The sequence below is a fragment of the Mya arenaria genome, chromosome 14, assembly GCF_026914265.1.
Source record: "Mya arenaria isolate MELC-2E11 chromosome 14, ASM2691426v1".
Classification (NCBI taxonomy): Eukaryota; Metazoa; Mollusca; class Bivalvia; order Myida; family Myidae; genus Mya; species Mya arenaria.
In genome coordinates, this window is record NC_069135.1 from 49,128,381 (window position 1) to 49,143,145 (window position 14,765).

The 14,765-nt window shown below is 37.5% G+C and overlaps 1 protein-coding gene across 1 annotated transcript; it reads right to left on the reverse strand.

Annotated features, from left to right (window-relative positions):
- Positions 1-3,332: 3,332 nt before the first annotated feature.
- On the reverse strand, positions 3,333-4,240 carry LOC128216200 (pituitary homeobox x-like). Its single transcript, XM_052922773.1, has 2 exons — positions 4,094-4,240; positions 3,333-3,902 (listed from the first exon to the last, which is right to left on the reverse strand). The coding sequence occupies exons 1-2, from the start codon at positions 4,238-4,240 to the stop codon at positions 3,333-3,335; spliced, it is 717 nt and encodes a 238-aa protein (XP_052778733.1).
- Between the last annotated feature and the right edge of the window lie 10,525 nt (positions 4,241-14,765).

Below are 14,765 nucleotides of genomic sequence, written 5' to 3' on the forward strand. Positions count from 1 at the left end.
TATTAGTGGGTCGGATACCTTAAACATATATATTTTCCCTGACGCACAGTGCTTTTTGATTAGATATGCAAAGGATTAACCAAGACGAATGTTGATGCTAGGCATCAACGACGCGGCTGAATGGGATTTATTGAATATTAATATATATCTATTGATGTTCATGAAACATTCTGATTAAGTTTGATGCATATTAGACCAAATATAATGCCTCTAGTGTGTTCAATATTGGACCTAGTCACCTAGTTTTTGACCCCATGTGACCAACTTTTAAAAGCGGTCGATATTTCATCAAGGGGTACATTCTGACAAAGTTTCAATACAATCTGAACAATCATTACCATGATATGGTTCGGGACAAGATTTTTCTAATATTTGACCTAGTGACCTAATGTTTGATAATAGTTGACCGAGTTATAAATATGTCCAAAAGCTCATCAAGGGAAATATTCTGATTAAATTTCATGAATATTAGACTATGTATAATTCCGAATAAACTCGGACATAGCCGAACTATGACGGTTTAATCAACTTTCTAAATTATTTAGACTGATACCTTGCATTATCACCGATAAAATTATTGGTGTCGGGTCGATTCGGCCGAGATATCATTTCGGCCTGATCCTTTTCGGCCTACTTTTATTCATTAATGTTTGTTTTAAATCTTGTGAAATACGCTTTGAACTTTTATTTTATATCAGTTAAAATTAAATTGTGTTAATTTCCTTATTGCGACTTATATTTGTTAATAAAATCGTGTGAATTAAGCTTTGTACGTCCATTTTATATCACTTAAATTTAAAATAGTCAATTAATGTCGTGTTAAGGCACTTATATTCTATATCAAATGCATAATTTAAACTATTATTCACAATATGCCCGGAAATTCTCACATGCTTATTTACTACCACAGCGTGAATATAAATCGATTTCACAGAAAGTAAATTTCTAAAATAACGAACTCGTATGACCGGCGACCAGTCAATACAAAAAAATACAGAGAATAACTTTTTTAATTTCCTGTTTTAAACATTAGGCTTATTCGTTTTATATGACGTTTTGGAAGTTTTACACGCATCAAAACGGTTATTGGCGACAAATTTTAAGTAAAGTTGAATAAGAGTTGATATCATTAACAATACAAATCTTTTTTTTTCATAACTATAATATATCCGTATACACTTCCCCATTGACATTTGCAAACATGTATTCCTATAGACGCGGCCTCGTCTAATAACAGATGTCAAGTAGTATTTAAAGTGTGACTCTTATTAAATACCAATACATACACATGTATTTCAAAGATAGTTTTATAGTGATAAACCTTTAGCTACTTTCACCAAATAATGCATTTATTGAAAATATTAAATAGTGATAACAAGATTGTAACCGTGTATTTAATAGATGAAAACGCAAAAATATTAAATGATTGATGACTGCGAAAAGATTTACTGCGATCTACTATCGTCTCAGAAGGTGAAAATACCGTGTTTGCTTCACCTTTCTTTCAGATTAAACCCGGTGTCCTTCATAAGAAACATTGTTTTCGACATTTATTCATCCGTTTTGGAATACTAAAACAATTGTATGAATTGTGGTAAATAGAACAGTTTCTTATTTTTATTTAGTGGTAAACATATTTTTTTGTCCAATGAGAAGGTCGTATACTTTAAATTTGCAAGTACATTTATTTCGGTAAAACAGCACTCAGCCGTTGTTGATTTAAATCAGGTGAACTGGTAAATATAAACAATGACTGGCCCACATAGTGGGTAGCTTACAGAATAGTATGTTTAAATGAATTAAGTTTTGAGTCTTTGAAAGAAGTTATATTGAAGGCAATAAAGATAAACTATCTTTTATGTTGATAAATTAACTTGAAGTAATTAATTTTGGTAAATGAAACAATATACTTAAGCCTGTTATGCTTAAGATATTCGAGAAATTAAAGTCTGGACAAGTGCATAAGATCAAATGAGAAACGCTGCGACGACTACGAAGAATGCGTGACGTATGGAAGACGCTGTAGATGCAGGAGTATGATACATATGTTCATGGATCACCAACAGATATAACAGAGATGGGCTACTAAAGGGACAAGGTCAATCTATGCGACATGATTGGAGATATCGAATAACGGCATTAATTTTGAACGATAAAATGCGCTTGTTGCGTTATTCCTGAAAAGTGTCCAAAAACTGGGAATGTATATATTATGCTCTGCTTTATGGAATTATAACAAGTTCTCTGCTTTCCAACTGATCACTATTCTCTGTGTTCGTAACATTTACATAATTTTCATGATTCCGCATTTAACAATTTTGATACAGATCAAAGATATATATATACCAATAATTTTGTAGATCTAGTAGCTATGTAAATAAATAGAGGATGCATTATAAATATGTGTTTATGTTTATTTGACACTATAAATGCAATGAGTACATTCAGAAAAAAAATCAGACGGTAGCTTGGACATGGCGAAAGATAAACGGTAACCTGAATATGTCAGACATTACTATTCAGTTAAGCGGCACCATGAATGTGTCGGACATTGGCGAAAGCATGAATGTGTCGGACATTGGCGAAAGCATGAATGTGTCGGACATAAGCGGTAACCTGAATATCGGACATTAGCGGTAACCTGAATGTCAGACATAAGCGAAAGCATGAATGTTTCGGACATTAGCGAAAGCATGAATGTGTCGGACATTAGCGGTAACCGAAATGTCGGACATTAGCGGTAACCTGAATGTGACAGACATTAGCGGTAACCTGAATGTGTCGGACATTAGCGAATGCATGAATGTGTCGGACATTAGCGAAAGCATGAATGTGTCGTACATTAGCGATAGCCTGAATGTGTCGGACATTAGCGATAGCCTAAAAGTGTCGGACATTAGCGATAGCCTGAATGTGTCAGACATTAGCGAAAGCATGAAAGTGTCGGACGTTAGCGAAAGCATGAATGTGTCGGACATTAGTGATGGCCTAAATATGTCAGATATTAGCGTAAGCATGAATGTGTCGGATATTAGCGATAGCCTGAATGTGTCGGACATTAGCGATAGCCTGAATGTGTCGGACATTAGCATGAATGTGCCAGACATTAGAGGTTACTTTAATGTAAAAAGAGATTAGAGGTTACCTCGATTTGTCACACATAAGCGGTCTATTATGTCAGAGTACAACACTCATGTTTCAGTATTTTTAATAAATAATTTACTGTCGAAATTCAAACAACAATACATATATAACAATTGAGCATAAACCATTAACCAAAAATCCGTTATGTTATATAAATGTATAACATTTGGTATTTATGTACACTACATCTAGTTCGTGTGAGTTGCATAGCCATTGGAAATAGAAGCACTTTGTCCATGACATTGGTAGGTCGTCTTGTTGACTTGTGATGTTGTCATTTGATTTGATGACGTCATCGGGTGAGACAATAAAGCAGACGACAAGTATGAGGAGCTGTTCGGAGATATCGTCACTGAGGGAAATTGTGACCTCATTGCGTGTTGCGGTGACGTTCTCATCTGGTAGGCAGTCGGGATGGAGGAGTATGCGGATACAGGAACGGGCCGGTATGACTGGGTAGGAGACCAACCGGAAGTGAACGTCGATGTTGGGGAGAGTCTCAGCTGGGCAGGGTTCACCGGAAATTTGTTGGCGTTGTTATTATCCGGACTAAGGGAATTCGTCTGCATCCAAGGGTTGAAGTAGCTGGCGGCCAGGTGCTGCGGGGTTGAGGCGACCATCAGGTGACCGGAAGTCATGTATCCGTTCGGATGAGCAGGCGATAGAGCGGGAGTCATGGGCAAGAAACCGTGTGGGTAGCTGTTTATGGTGTCGTTCACGCGGCGCCTCCATCGGGCACGCCTGTTCTGGAACCAGATCTGAAATAGAACAAAACAAAACAGAATGTTAACAGATTACAGGTCGACAAGAATATTTTCGATCATTTCAGCCAGGGATGATAACAGCGTCTACTTAAATTTGTTTTCAAGACAACGACAATACGATCAGGTATGGGTGTGTACATTACTTATAATCAGTTTTAAGTGATAAATGACAAATTTCTCCTAACCTTGATCTTATTATCAGGAACTCCGAACTCTTTCGCAATGTCTTCCATGTGTTCCGAGTCTGGGTAGGGATTTTCATGGAATATCTTTAGAAGTGTCTGGATCTGCTCGTTCGTGTAGCTCGTTCGCACGAGTTTCTTTTTCTTCATATCTTCATCTGTGGTTTCCGGGCTGGTGGCGGCCCCCGTGTCACTTCCGGGCGACGAGCGGCTGCTACCGGAAGGGGATGACGCAGATGTGTACGACTGAGGGGAGGCAGATCCCTGCGTTAACATGGATGAGTCCGTCATGGAAGCGTCCGCGTTCCGCTGCTGCTCGTTACCCTCAGCTACAACGTCCACCAGTTCCTCATCTGAAAAAAGCAAAAAATCGGATGTATAATTGCTCCATAATGAACGTCCTTGTGTTATGATATCGTAACCGATATATACACGTCGTACAATGAATAAATAGTACAATTAGTAACACTTTGAAAAAGATGTGTTTCAAAAGTTTTTGAAATATTACCATGACGTTTTGACATGTTTTCCTGGAACATCCTTTGTCTGTACGACAAGACGTGGGAGGTACTGTACGGGGAGAACCTCGTTACTCGTGCGGTCGTGCTCGTGGACTGTCCCTCGCAGCGCCCCGTGTCGATGGTCTCACTTAGCATGCGTGTCACGTTGCGGGTTACACTTCCGGTTCCGGGGAGGACGGGGGAGGTGCTGATATATTTGAGCGATAGCGTCTCCTTCTCGTCAGTTCTGCCAACCGGTAGTACATGCATGGGTTGCACGACGGCGGACGTCTTCGAGGGAAACAGGGTTTCCAGCGAGGAGAAGCCGCCATAGGTAGGCCGGTGGGACTGTCCAGGCGTTATGACCTGGAAATATGTAAGGTCACAATGTGTAAACCGTATTTGCCATGCATATACATTCAATGATTATTTAGATTTTTTTTTTTTTTTTTTGAAACTCTTCAATTTAAAAGCAAATACATTTGTAAATAAGAGCAACCTCCTCAGTCTTTATCAGTAAGGGTTATAACTCAACAAATGCTTAAGCCGAGTTTACGGACGATAAAACTAATCTGACATTTCAATCATGGAGTTATTTATATTATGCTTTTTTAGAATCTTATGTCTGCAATTCATTTATGTTTTCCAACTTTTTGTGTCGCCCGGAACAACTGAACATTTGACGTCATCTAAATAGTGTGCAGTTTTATTATCCAATCATTATGGAATTTGTTGACAATGTTTGTGGGCATATTAAATGTCTAGGTAAAGTTTAACCGTCGTATGAATAGCCTTTGTAATATTAAATATAATACAAATATATATATCATTATAATATATATATAATTATATACGCACAAAGTACAAGAAATGATTCATTAAAAGTTTATACAAAGTCAAACTTCTTAATATTTGTGTATGATATATATTTTCCTATGAGCTTATACTTATAGTCGGAAATAAATCGGTTTATATATTTTGTATACAGATAGAGATCAAAGTAAGCATTTACTTACATGTTCATGCATGTTGATGGATCACAATTGCTCAGCGTTTAGTCTTAATCCGTTTCGTGAACGGATCTTTTGTTTTCGCAATGTGGATTGATTTTGGTTTGGAAAAAAATATCATACTTTATATAAGGGCTTGGAGAAAATTAAATGACATCATTTTTGAGTGAACTCATTTGCTCTTGTAACAAACTGCTAACTTATGGCACAGTGATTGGTGATTTTAGATCAATTTATTTTCCAATCATAAAAGGGGATTATTCGCACGTTAGCCAATTATAAGAGATCAATGGTTATTGATTTCTCCTTCTTGCATTCTATTGAATACCGCTTATCACGTGATTGGCGATAATCTGCTGCTCGTGGAAAGTGAGGTCTAAAGATAAACGTCATTTAATAACAAACTTTCCTGTCAAAATTTCTTGAGGAGAAAAGCAAGGCGATTTTTTTTCGGGATAAAAAGCGTTCGTCATTCAATAAAAACTGATAAATAGAGGATACTTGTTGTTTTTGATGTGTTAGAACAAATATAAGTTTACCGCGTGGCCACATAAGTGATATTTTCACGAATGAAATCAATTTTGATCTTACACCAAAATTCATCAAATGTTCTGTACCTTTTATGTTAATTTAAGAAAATGTCAATTTGATTGGCGTTAATTAGGAAATTGCGTAATATCTTTTTATAAATATAGCCTCATTTCAGAAATGTTCAATTTCAGACAACGCTACATCGATTATGTTTATTATTTAAATACGGCAACCAACATCTATATCAGGGCAGTAATAAAACTACAAGATAGTTTTCTATAATCGTATTTCTCCTGTTTTTCTAACAATTTGAACGTGGGATCGGGAGACGGGCGAAATTCCAGGGATAAAAACTTCCCAACCAAACCTGGCAAAGGCGAACAAAATCCCGCACCCCCCCCCCCCTTCCAATCAACTTTATTATCTTCTTTGAAGGCTATGAAATGCCCCTCCCCCCCCCTTCCAATCAACTTTATTATCTTCTTTGAAGGCTATGAAATGCCCCTCCCCCCGCCCCCTTCCAGTAATACTCTACTTTTCTTTTCATCTTTAAGGGCTATTTATTTATATGCTTTCCGCTGTTTTTGGAAAATTATCCATGATATTAAAGTAATCAGAATCAGCTCCTTTTGGCATCAGTGCCTTCAATTAAGTCATAAAAGATAACTCAAAATATAACAGACCTCAATTGTTTAAGTAAACTGCCGAAATGTACGTTTCTTTAAGCCACTTAACATCATCATTTTTCAAACATAAATATAAAAACTTCTATCTTATCTTTTGTCAGCAGTCTTATATCAATGGTTTCCACACATTTACGCAACAATTGACTCCTTCCAAGACAAAAAAGGTTGTCAATTTCTTTTAATTTTTCTCTTTACAGGCGTAAAAATGAAAGATTCGCCGATTGTTGAGAAGAACAGGTTTGGGGAAGGGAGCGTAATGGTCTGGGATGGGATTATGGGAAACCGGAAGACAGATTTGGTTGTTGTGCAGGGCAACATTAATGCACAGCGTTATGTTGCAGACGTTCTAAATGCATACGCCTTACCATTTATTCGTCAGCATGGTCCTGGTGTAACATTGATGCATGACAATGCCCGCCCTCATGTAACCAGGGTCATCACTCAATTCTTGCAGCAAAACAATGTCAACGTTATGCCATGGCCCGCGGTTTCCCCGGATCTCAACCCCATTGAACACATATGGGATCAGCTGGGCCGCAAACCACGAGCTAACCATCATATTGACAATGTTTGCGATCTTACATGGGCGTTACAACAGGAATGGAGGAATTCGCCCAACGCACTGTATTGCGTTACGTTACGTCGATGCGGCGTAGGATCATTGCATGCATTCATGCAAATGGTGACCACACTCGGTACTAACGAGATTTACTGGTTGTGCCACATTTCTTATTGAAATTCCATCTCTAAACATTCAATAACACCTTTCTGAGTTTTGGGATTTTTTAATTTGACCCCTACATCTCTTGACCGGTTATCTCTCGAAAAGTTAACAACATAGCCAGATGTTATTAATTGGTTTTGATACAGAAATGAATGAACTTTTTTTCTATTTTGATTCATAAAAATAACCCTTTTGGTTTTCGATAAATCTTTCCTGAAGTATGGAGGGACGTTTCTATTTTTACTGAGTATAGAACTAATACTTTCCCTCCAAACTTAAATTCTCTCATTTGTTTCGAAAATTATTATTGTGAAAGTTGATTATGTCTGTGAAGAATGCAATTGGATGTATAAATACTAGAAGGGGCGTAGCTAGCCCTGTATTCATGTGCACGGGGAGTCCGAGGGCATGCTTTCTCGGAACATTTTGAAAACCATGATGCAATCTGGGCGTTCTGCTTTATTTAGTACTGGAAAATGGACAGTTTTAGGAGCATGTTTTCAAGCAAGCATACTGCAACTTTGGCTGATGTTTTTGTCAGATTCATGTGGATTCAGCCGCGTACTCGCGAATAGGCAGCTACACGCCTGATATACCCACTATGCACCAGTCAATTGTTACCACGCCCGCCCCCACCCCAGGTCCGGAGAATAGCGGGGACTTTGACTTTTGGTCCAGCCAACCCCGGGTAAAATATTTTGCGCGAAGACAAAACCAACGCATTCACCCGGCACTGCGGGGCCACCTGAAAGGTAAAAAATACGGCCCATTTCCCCGGCTATACCTCCGGACCTGTTGGTGCCGTGGTTACAAATGACTGGTGCATAAAGGTAACCTGTACAGTTGCCGGGGTCGTACCAGGATTTGACATAAGGGGGTGTAATCTAAGAAATGTCTTCAAACATGTTTTGCCCCCACACCCCTTTTAAAGAAAACGGTGTGTTTAAAGTCGTATTCTTTTTTTTGCATTTACACCCCTTCTCCGACCTATTGAAAATAGTGTATTTTAGAATTTTAGACGGTTTTTCCTACAAAATTGGTTGGGCATATTTTGACTGAGGGAAATCCACTAATGTTCAGAGTAAATGCTAGGTCCGTGTTTTGCCTTTTATAAACACTGCAATAAAATCCCAAACTTGAATTAATTATATAATAAAAAAAAAAAAATATGCAAAAACCTAACTAAAATATTTTGTCGAGAATGAAATGATTAAATCGACACTCTTATTCAAAATTAATACATACACATGCATAATAATTTTGAGTTATAAACCTTTAACTACTTACTATATTAAGAATGCATTTATGGAAAATATTAATTAATGATAACAAGATTGAAACCGTGTAATTAATTGCTGAAAACGCAAAAATATTAAATGATTGGTGAGTGCTAAAATATTTACTGCGATCTACTATCGTCTCATAAGGAAGAAATACCGTGTTTTATGCTCGGTATCCTTCATAAGAACAATTGTATTCGAAATTTATTCAACCCTTTTGGTATATTAAAACAATTTTATTAATTGTAGTAAATCTTATTTGGGAGTAAGAGTGCATCTTAAATACAAATCATATCACTACGTAAAATTTGTCTTACTATGTATGCAAGGAGCTGCAACCCAAATATACTTAATAGCCGATTAATAATTTGTTGGAAGGGCTTTTAAGAGCGTTATTCTTGTAATATTTTGTCATAATACCTTAATAATAATGCATAATTTATTAAAGGAAAATTGTGTTATACTTATTTGTAATGAAAAATAAAATAAAATTTGTTCTGAATAAAAGACGAAGTAAAGACAGCTTTATCCATTTAATATTGTATGTATTGTGTTTTTATATATAAAATCATTGTATTGTTTTATTCAATAAAAGTATGGAACGGAATGATTTTTGTAATGTTTTGTTAATTACTGCCAGGCACCAATGTTTGCAAACTCTGATATTACTTAACCGTGTCATATTTGATGGACTAATATTCAAAGTAATAAAATAATAAATGAACATTTGATGGCCCCATCTACTTGACATCGTTGTTTGCAATTAGAGACGTTAATTAATTAACTCGACGTGCCCACGTGAGATTAATCTCCTCCGTCACGTGTTTTTCACGGGGAATTAATCGGCAATAATGAATTATCATAATCAATAGATGAATAGTTAGCGAGACAATTCGTGTTTGATGATTTCTTTTGTAATAGTCAATTATTCCTTTGATAGGTAAAACAATTTGAATGCAATTCAGTCTTTAATGTCTGGATGACGGGCCTTACATCACAGTTTGACGGACGGGCCTCGTGAGTTCACTCAACTCCGTGTCAGGAGATCTATGTACAAGTGTCCAAGACAGTATATAAGGGAATAAAGTTACAGAAAAAACATTATTATTATTTCAATACTTATTTAGACAGTTGTTATTTAGAAGGCTCATAAATTTGTATTGAAGGAACCAGGGAACTACTTCAAATATGCACGACAATGTAAGTAGCTATGTTCTTTTAAGATTAAACTAACCTTACGTTTTCATTTGAAAGAGCAAACTACAAAATAAAATAACTTAATGCATAATGTACTTTTTGTTTATTTATGTCATGTATATGTAATTTGAAACTGACACTGCCGTTCCAAATGATGCCATAATAGTAACCAGTTAAGAAAAAAAATACATGATCAAGAAACTAATTTATTCAGTGTTATTCGGATTCGTCGTAAATGCAATGTTTTCCATTTTTTCTTTAGATTCTACAGCCATTCAGTGGCCGCAGCCATCAACCGAGCTATGGCGGATTCTCCTCGCTGGAGGACATTTTCCCCCGGAAGACGTCCGCCATCGTGCAGCCCATGCCCGTACTTCCGGTTGCCACGACGCCCGAGAAGGAGAACATGCCATTCAAACCATTCAACATCTCACCTGTATTTCCCGGAACCGGAAGTTTTACCCACAACGTGACAAGCATGCTCAGTGAGACCGGGGACACGGGGCGCCGTGAGGGGCAACTTCCAAGCACGGCATCACGTGCAACGAGGTTCTCACCCTACAGTACAGCCCATTTCTTGTCGTACAGACAAAGAATGATCCAGGGAAACACCTCAAAAAATGATGGTAAGAATTTGGATAATTTTTTTCCGATGAACATTTTTTAAGAAAAATAATTCGTACGATTGTTACCATTGTCAAAAATGGAATCATTCAGTAAATGTGTTTGTCCTGAATTGTTATATGAAACTTTTATGGTTGAATTACAATAACATTGTCTTATAATTATTTATTAGGCTGTTCATATTTATATTGAATATATGCTTTATATTTATGCTTCATCTGTTTTCAGACGATCATCTAGTGGATGTGGTAGCGGAGAGCGGCGAGCAGCTGCGGAACGCGGACGCCGCCATGACGGACTCTTCCATGTCCACGGTGGGATCAGCCTCCCCTCAGTCTTCCGCATCATCGTCCTCCCCATCCGGTAGCAGCCGTTCGTCGCCCGGAAGTGGTGCCGAGGCCCCAACCAGCCCAGAAACCACGGAAGACAAGAACAAGAAGAAAGTGCGCACGTGTTATACGAATGAACAAGTTCAGGGACTGATGAAGATCTTCCATGACAATCCCTACCCCGACTCTGAGTACATGGAGAGAATCGCGAAGGAAATGGGCGTCGGCGAAAACAAGATAAAGGTTGGTATATTCGATACATTTCTTAGACAAATTTACTAATCCGAAAAAAGGCAATGAGGATATATATATAATACAGCATAAAATACCAACACATACTGTGGCATAGCTACATAATGGCATTGAAGGCCTACCTCTGTATTACTTGATTTTATTGTAATCATTGCAAGTGTAATTGCTTGTGTGTAATGTGCATATAAAAGTCCCCAAACTCACATAGAATCATTGGGCCTACAAGTTTTTAGGCCCTAGCTACGCCCCTGACATCTTCTTCATTCAGTTGAATTCTCGTAATTCTTTATAAGCGATTTTACTTCTTATCAATTCATGAATATTTTGCACAATGTTGCAGTAAGATTGGTGAATCTAATTATATGCGTTTGTTCCGTTTCAGATCTGGTTCCAGAACAAACGTGCCCGCTGGAGGCGCCGTGTGAACGACACCATGAACACCTACCCATCTGGCTTCATGCCCATGACGCCCGCGATGTCGCCCGTCCATCCATACGGATACATGACCCCAGGTCACATGATGGCCGCATCCTCCCCTCAGCACATGGCCTCCGGCTACTTCAACCCGTGGATGCAGACGAACTCCCTCAGTCCAAACAACAACAGTAACACCCAGCTTTCGATGCACCAGATCCAATCGCGACTTCCGCCGACAAAGAATCTCACTACCGGTTGTCTACCGAACCAGGCGTACCCGGCTGTTACAATGACACCGAGCAGTATGCCATCATTTTCTTCCCAGACTCCCTATCAGATGAGGACGTCACCACAACAAATGACGATGTCACAACAACAAATGATGACATCACAACAAAACAAACAATTTAATTGGATGCAATACGGTGGTAGCACGTAGTTTCCTGGGACTAGTAGTAGTTTGCTAGATCATAATGAACAAAGACTTTGTTATTGCACAGTAAATGCTTCGTTACAGTATGTTACAGTATACGTTGATTGCGTAAATATTACTTTAACATCAAAGAAAGGTCGTTACCTTACACAGTATGGTATTATTGTCATTATTTCTGGAAGATTTTGAAAGTAAAGACTGATTGAAAATCTAATTGAAAATCGTATGTTTATTTATGACAATCTACTGATTTGTTTTCGTGCACATGAACAATTCTGAAAGCTTTGCATTTATTTATATTTAAAAAAAAACAGCAGTTTGTTTTATGATATTGCTGCTTCTATAATTTGCATATATATATTGTACATAGTAATTTATTTTCAAAGTCTTCTATGATGTGAAATAAATATGTTGAAAACAAATTTTATTTTCTTCTTTTTCTTTTTTTTTCTGAGGCGAATCTTGATTGAACTCCTCGGCCATTTTCCATCGAAAACAACATTAGATGAATATGGACAGTTTACAATGTCAGTAATCTTTACATTTAACTACGCTGCAAGTAGATCGCGTAGTAATTTCAATATTATATATAACTTACTGAGTTGACTCTTGGGAATCTTATTTTTGTATGTACACTCATTGGCAATCAATTATAACTTAGTAATACAAAATACACGTCAAAATACTACAACTGACTATTAATACAATTAGTTATTTTTTATAGAACTACTTGTACTGATTTACCGCCATACATCCCGGGTTGTTTTGATGGAAAATGACCGAGATGCTCCGAATGCTTTTACATACGTCACAAAAACAGGCAGCCCTGATTTCAGTAGATGTTTGTGGCTAACGTTTGCGAGTTGAATCCCCTCTTGCAACTTGTATATGCTATGGTGCAACAAGGATACCATACAAAACAGTTAGGACTGATAGCGTTAATTAAACTCAGCGGGTCCACGATTGTAAAATGGTGAAATTCCTAGGACAGTAGTGGGTGTTTGATACGAAATTCTGCTGCTTTACGCGACGGAATATGCCGGCTGGCGTAGACCCAAAGTGAGGCCCATTTCATAGGTCTGTCGTGCGATGCCCAGATATACCTATGATTTAATACTTGTCTGAGGAGAGCTGAGGCTCTTTTAAATCGTAGGAATTTCCCACAATTGTTTAACCACCGTACTCTTTCTGTGACTTTGGGTTAACCCAACGACTATATGTGTACCATACCTTTTAACTTCGACAGCCATGGCCCTTTTCCCTACTACTGCTATACAACATATTTGCATATGAACGCTATTACTAACTTTACAGATTCACCTTTAACAAACCTACGTCATTCCCCTCTGTCGAAAAATCGCTTAAATCGTACGACCAAACAAAATTTGTAGGTTGTATGTGAAACGAACTTTAGCAAAGTTTGCCCAGTGAAACCTGTACAGTAAGCAGATTGTAATGTTACTAAAGATGATTTATTAAAATTGTAAACAGGTGTAATAAGTTTATACCAGAACTCCGCGAGTCGGATGTGTCGCCTGACGAATTATTTACTGTCGACATTATAGCTGTATAGATTATTAATAGCCATTATTAACCTCCTATAGTTTACGAGATATGCCACGGACAAAACCTAAGCAAGAAAATTAACAAAGGGCAATAACTCTAAAAATATGGCAGCAAGAGTAACGGTTCTTGTGCACTGCACTTGCCCTCAATGAGATCTATCTAGCTATGAAGTTTCAAGTTGATACCTCTTATATTCTTCAAAATATGCCCCGGACAAAACTTTAACATGAAAATTAACAAAGGGCAATGACTTTAAAACTAAGAAAGCAAGAGTTACTGTTATTGTGCACTGCACTTGCCCTCAATGAGATCTGTCTAGCTATGAAGTTTCAAGTTGATACCTCTTATATTCTTCAAGATATGCCCCGGACAAAACTTTAAGCATGAAAATTAACAAAGGGCAATAATTTTAAAACTATGAAAGCAAGAGTTACTGTTATTGTGCACTGCACTTGCCCTCAATGAGATCTATCTACATATGAAGTTTCAAGTTGATAACTCTTATATTCTACAAGATATGCCCCGGACAAAACTTTAAGCATGAAAAATAACAAAGGGCAAAACTCTTAAAATATGGAAGCAAGAGTAACAGTTCTTGTGCACTGCACTTGCCCTCAATTAGATCTATGTACATATGAAGTTTCAAGTTGATACCACTAATAGTTTAGGAGATATACCCCGGACAAGCGAAAATGCGACGCGGACGCCGCCGCCGCCGACAAAAGTAACCCCTATATGTCGTCTTTTCAGGCGACACAAAAAGCAGCATTTTTATTTCTCAACTTTGTGTTAAAATTTGATAGTGGCTCAAGATATAGGGTTACAATCAACTAAGTACTAGTATCAAAATGAGGAAAATGTTAAACGGACCTAGAACCAGAGGGAAAGACACTACGTGTTCTTCATGCAATTTGTAAATCAAATGGACAGAGTTCATAGATGTTAACATAACGATAGCAGAATGGCTCTTAACGACCTCTGAACGTATGTGGTGTTGATAAACATCTTTAACAGGGTTGTATGGCCAATGTGTTTATTTTTCAACTAATACAACGCCAGAATATATGTAGATTAGAAAATAATTTGACCATTTTAAAAACAAAAGCTTTCACAAAAACATGAACAG

What these genes read in the sequence shown, in the direction of transcription:
- LOC128216200 (XM_052922773.1), bottom strand. Translation starts at nt 4,240, where the DNA reads ATGAAGAAAAAGAAACTCGTGCGAACGAGCTACACGAACGAGCAGATC. An exon ending in TTCCTGATAATAAGATCAAG is followed by an intron (nt 3,903 to 4,093) that starts GTTAGGAGAAAT and finishes GTTCTATTTCAG; the next exon opens with ATCTGGTTCCAGAACAGGCG.